The sequence below is a fragment of the Eriocheir sinensis genome, chromosome 36 (assembly GCF_024679095.1).
Source record: "Eriocheir sinensis breed Jianghai 21 chromosome 36, ASM2467909v1, whole genome shotgun sequence".
NCBI classification, from domain to species: domain Eukaryota; kingdom Metazoa; phylum Arthropoda; class Malacostraca; order Decapoda; family Varunidae; genus Eriocheir; species Eriocheir sinensis.
Genome location: NC_066544.1, coordinates 7,838,990 through 7,844,989, shown reverse-complemented (window position 1 = coordinate 7,844,989; position 6,000 = coordinate 7,838,990). Strand labels below are relative to the sequence as shown.

The window sequence follows — 6,000 nt, the reverse complement described above, 5'->3', positions numbered from 1 at the left end:
GTAAGGATAGGTTAGATTAAGTTAGATCAAGATAGGTTAGGTTAGATTAAGTTAGGTCAGGATAGGTTAGGTTAGATTAAGTTAGGTCAGGATAGGATAGTTTGGTTAGATTAAGTTAGATCAGGATAGGTTAGGTTAGGTTAGATTAAGTTAGGTCAAGATAGGTTAGGTTAGATTAAGTTACGTCAGGATAGGTTAGGTTAGATTAAGTTACGTCAGGATAGGTTAGGTTAAGTTAGGTCAAGTTAGGTTAGGTTAAGCAAGTTAGGTCAGGATAGGTTTAGGTTAGATTAAGTTAGGTCAGGTTAAGGTTGGCTAAGTTAGGTTAGGTTAGACTAGTATGGTTAGGGACAGAGGTGGGCAGGAGGGAGGGGGCACGGGGCAGGAGGAGCGAGGGAAGACTAGGAGTAGGATGCAGGCCAAGGAATTACTGATGTATATATAAATAAATACACTCCCCGTCACTTGAACTTTAGAGAGAGAGAGAGAGAGAGAGAGAGAGAGTCGAGCCTTTAAACACGGACACACACACAACGCGGGACAATATTTTTCCTCTTTTTTTTTCCTCTCCTAACCAAGCAAGCAGAGTACGGAGGGGAGGGACCATTCTCTCTCTCTCTCTCTCTCTCTCTCTCTCTCTCTCTCTCTCTCTCTCTCCTCTTCCTCCTATCTTTCCTTTGTTTGTTTCCTTTGTTTGTCCTTTCTTTACTTTTTCTCTTTGTATTGGATGTGGACAGCTGTGGATTATATATTTTTTTCTTTATTCTCTCTCTCTCTCTCTCTCTCTCTCTCTCTCTCTCTCTCTCTCTCTCTCTCTCTCTCTCTCTCTCTCTCTCTCTCTCTCTCTCTCTCTCTCTCTCACGTTTCTTTTGTCTCTCTCCCCCTGGTATAAGGAGTCGCAGTAGGCTATCCTCACGTAGCCTAACAACACTCGGAGACAATAAAAAGAGAGGCTAGCAATGCGTCCCTTCAGTCCTAAGTCTGTCTTTATACTCGCCTCTCCTCGTACTGTTTGTGTGCTAGTATTGCGGTTAACTTTGCATCACCTACGCTTACTTTCATCTTGGGGTCTTTACGTGGATATGAAAACGTTGGTAATGCAGGTATTTAGCTTTTATTATGTTTTTCTATACGTGTTTTTATCATAGAGGGCTGTTTGGTCTTCTTCCCTTGCGTGTGTGCCTTTAAGTCCCCTCTGCCCATACATATATTCTGGTTCGTGTCCTCTTTGGGGGAGTGGTAACGTATATAATGCTTGTAATGAGCTTATACTATCATTTTTTAAACTTATTTTTACCATAGAGGGCTGTCCGATCTCCTAATTTTATGTCTTCCAGTTTCCTTATCCCGTCACATTCACACCCAGTTCTTCTTCTAATGTCTAGGTTTCTTTATCACAGAGCTCAAATGTTTCCTAAGGGGACTGTTATTTCTTCCTCCCTTTCGCTGTTACATTCACACCTGCTTCTTCTCATGTCTATCTTAATACTGGAGTGACGAGGCTCCTATATCACTGAACTCGAATGTTTCCTAAGGGGACTGTCTTTTTGCTTTTTCCCTTCCGCTGTACCTTCACACCTGGACCCATATTCTCAAACGATTTGCCGCTCACACACTCGCACCTGACAAGGCTTTCGTAGGAGTTCTGAGCATTTCCAGAGGTACTTTTATGACCCTGGTGGTAGTTTGACCCTTCTTCTGTACCATGAACGTGAAAAAAAAAACATGAAAACCCGATTAAGCTCCTTGATGCGAGAGGCGGAAGTGTTTCAGAATATCGACGAGGCTCTATATCACTGAACTCGAATGTTTCCTCAGGGGACTATCATGCTATTTCTCCCTTTCGTGCTTATTCTGCTACGTTCGCGCTTGCTTCCCACTCGTGTGTGTTTTCAGGTTTGTTGCACAGCGTAAAATGAATAGAATGGTCTGGCGTTAGTACAGGTAGATAGACTAGAGCTGGTATAAGGAAAGGCATCGCAGCTTTCCCCTGGCGTTGGTATAAGGTAGATAGACTAGAGCTGGTATAAGGAAGAGCATCGCAGCCTCCCCCTGGCGTTGGTATAAGTGGATAGACTAGAGCTGGTATAAGGAAGAGCATCGCAGCTTCCCCCTGGCGTTGGTATAAGGAGATAGACTAGAGCTGGTATAAGGAAGAGCATCGCAGCTTCCCCCTGGCGTTGGTATAAGGAGATAGGCAAGAGCTGGAAGGAAGGGCATCGCATTGGTATAAGGAGATAGGCAAGAGCTGGTATAAGGAAGGGCATCGCAGCTTCCCCCTGGCGTTGGTATAAGGAGATAGGCAAGAGCTGGAAGGAAGGGCATCGCATTGGTATAAGGAGATAGGCAAGAGCTGGAAGGAAGGGCATCGCATTGGTATAAGGAGATAGGCAAGAGCTGGTATAAGGAAGGGCATCATAGCTTCCCCTCTCTCCCTTTTAATTTCCTCTCACACTCATACCCACACCCACCCACACACACAAACACACACACACTCTCGACTGTTGATATAGATTACTGCATGGTGAGGGTGGATGTCTTTAGGGCAAAAACATAAACACACATACACCCATACATACACAAACATAGAGGAAGTGCGTAGGACTGTGTGATTGTAAAGACTTGTCGAAGGTGTATAGATGACAGAAATTTGATGCTATGATTTTCCATCCTTTATTTTCCCCGAGGTGACGAGCTTGATTTTTGCATAGGGGAGGGAAAGGGGTTGTGTGTGTGTGTGTGTGTGTGTGTGTGTGTGTGTGTGTGTGTGTACATAAGTGAAGGGTCAATGGATGTAAGTTAAGGGTCGTGTTAGGTTTATTGTTATTGATGTTCTTGTCGTTGTTGTTGTTGTTGTTGTTTTCATGCAGTACATATGAAATGGTCAATGTTTTTCTATGTCTTGAATCTGCATAGGGAAAGGCATGTACAGGGGAGGCATAATAGTGGGGAGAGTATACTAAGTCCCGTGTTGTGTTGTGTATATATTCATGTACATATATGTCCTAACTACACATAACTTAGCCTGTAGAGTTAGTGTATAGGGCGCTGGGGAGAGGCTTTAAAATTGTATAAACGATTGGAGGTATTGTGTGTATCTTAACAATACATAAGGTGAGGCATAATGAGTTTACAGACCAACATGTAGGGTAAGGAACTGGTTTGTATCATTGTACAGTGCATAAGAGATTGTTGATGTCTGTATTCCTTAACAATACAAAAAGGAAGGTACAGTGAATATACAGACCAAGGGATAGGATAAGGAACTGATCCGTATCTTGTATAGTGTATAAAAGACCCGTGATGTTGTCTGTGTACCTGTGCTTCTGTCTGTACCTGTTCTTGATTAAACCTAAGTGATGGCATGTTAGGTGTGCCGGCTTGGGAAGTTGCCGTGTGTTCGTGTGTCCGTGTGTCTAGTATATAAGAGGTCGGTGGTGGCTTTTCTGATTCGCGTGTTCCGGGTGCTTCAGTAACTACCTGCCTTATCTCCCTCTTGCCACCTGAAGGATGCAACTCAAGGAGGGAAATCGAAAGTAAGTTGTGTTGCCGTTGTTTATGTTTGCCGCGTGAGGTGCAGACAGATCCCCTTCACTCTCACTCTCACCCACTCTCTCATTCTTGGGTGGCGTGGCCGTAGACTTGTGCCCTCTCGTGACTTTTGTAGTACTGTTGATTGTTTGTTTAATTGGTTTTCTATTCACACCTGTGGCGCCACCGTTCCTATATACTTATACCTCTTCCTGATTTTTTTTTAACACTTCCATTTTTGCCAATTCTACCGCATCTGTTAGTACATTGTATCACGATTACTGCGTCTACTATACCATCATATCTACTTGCTCGCCACACCACCTCCACCTCCACCTCCTCATGCGTATTCTAGCACAGCTTCCATCACCATTTCCACGACTTCCACTTCCTCCACCTGCTCACCTTTACTCCTACCACCACCACCTTCATCACCACCACCTCCATCGCCTCCACCTCATCACCACCACCACCACCTGCAAGAAACACACACACACAAAAAAAAAAAAAGTACAGTTTTCCACATAGAAGTATTAACACCTGGAACAGCTTGCGGGAAGAAGTGGTGGAGGCGAGCAGTGTCCATCAAATGAAAGAAAGGCTGGATGAATGTAGATATGGAGACGGGATTATTAGATCTTAGCTTGGGCCCTGTAGACTATAAATAAGTAAATACAAATAGGTAAATACACACACACACACACACACACACACACACACACACACACACACACACACACACACACCTCCTGCTTGACATTTCCTGCCCCGCCCTCACGCCTCCTACTGTTTGCTGCATGGCGTGAACAGCCGCGGGTCAGCAGGGAGCAGTTACACGCCCCCTTCACCCCCCACCCCCTCCTCTCTCTCTCTCTCTCTCTCTCTGACGCGATACATATGAAACACAATCTCTTCAGGATGAAAAAAAAAGGAAGAGTAATGTGTTGTGTAGGATGCGTTTTCAGATTTCAAATCATTTAGAAGTGTGTTTCTCTCTCTCTCTCTCTCTCTCTCTCTCTCTCTCTCTCTCTCTCTCTCTCTCTCTCTCTCTCTCTCTCTCTTTATCTATCTATCTATCTTTACCTATCTATCTATCTATCTATCTATCTATCTATCTATCTATCTATCTATCTATCTATCTTTCTCTCGTTTTCTTTATTCGTAAACCTCATCTTTTTGTTCCTCCTCCTCCTCCTCCTCACGATCACTTTTAATGTTCCAAGTTTTGATGAGCGTAATTTATCTTCCCGCGACGCTGCAACGAATACGAGAAAGCCTCAGAACTATTACAGAACATATCCACAACTTTAATATTTCTCTCCACCACATTTTTGTTCATCTGTCACAACAAATTAAAAGTTTTCGTATTTGTTAAAAATAAATAAGTAAAGCTAGGCATGGCAACCCGGCTGGCTGGTGATGACGATGATGAATGGTGGCAAGCCATGAATTCATTGACTTGTTAAAAACGCGGCACTAATTAATTAAATCAACGACCACCACGTGAAAAAAAAAAATAGCTGAAATGGTTATGGCAGAAAATATATTATACATTATTTTTAATAGTGGAAGCAGCAGCAGTAGTAGTAGCAGCTGCAGTAGTAGTAGTAGTAGTAGTAGTAGAAGTAGTAGTAGTAGTGATAGTAGTAGTAGTAGTAGTAGTAGTAGTAGTAGTAGTAGTAGTAGTTGTAGTAGTAGTAGTAGTAATAGTAGTAGTAGTAGTAGTAGTTTTTATAGTAGTAGTAATAATGATAATGTATTAAAAAAAAGAATGAGAAAAAGAAGACGAAGATAAGTAAAAAAAAAAAAGAACGAAGAAACGAAACGAAAATGAAAGAAGAATGAAAAAAAGAAGAAGAAAACGTAGAAGATAAAAAATAAAAAGGTGAAGGAGGAGGAGGAAAAGAAGAAAATAGGATGACTGGCGTGATAGTCTTGAGGGGATCATGAACAACGTCGAGTGACACGTGCAAACAGTGGTCACTTGAAGGACTGACGTTCACCAAGAGAGTGGCGACTTGAAGGAGAGGTTATCAGAACACATCACAATCGCCTCTTCCTTGCTATTCATTCACACACACACACACACACACACACACACACACACAGGCAAAGTTGGACAAATACAAATACGGAGACGGGACCACACGAGCGTCCCTGTAAAACTACAACTTGGTAAATGCAAACACACATTAATCAACTAATTCAACAACTCATTCATATTTACCCATTCATTCACTAACTCTCCCTCGCCCACCAACTCGCTCACTCCCACGCATTCACGCATTCTCGCTTCTCGCTCGCTCCGTCAATCAATACGCATTAACGTACTCACTCAGAGGGAGGCGAGCTATCCACCCACACAAGCACTGTCCTGCCCAGTCAGCGGCACCACGCCCCCTTCACACACTCGCCTCCCCCAGCAGACACGGCTCTTGTCGCCCTGCCCCACCCCACACTCCGCCTTTC

The 6,000-nt window shown here is 43.4% G+C and overlaps 1 protein-coding gene across 1 annotated transcript in view; it reads left to right on the top strand.

The window, feature by feature from the left end:
• The window catches only part of LOC127007684 (small G protein signaling modulator 1-like), a 66,175-nt gene that overhangs the window by 44,764 nt on the left and 15,411 nt on the right, over positions 1-6,000 (top strand). Inside the window, exon 4 of the mRNA XM_050878902.1 lies at positions 3,510-3,536. Coding sequence (XP_050734859.1) covers positions 3,510-3,536 — 27 coding nt within the window. The remainder of the gene's footprint in view (positions 1-3,509; positions 3,537-6,000) is intronic.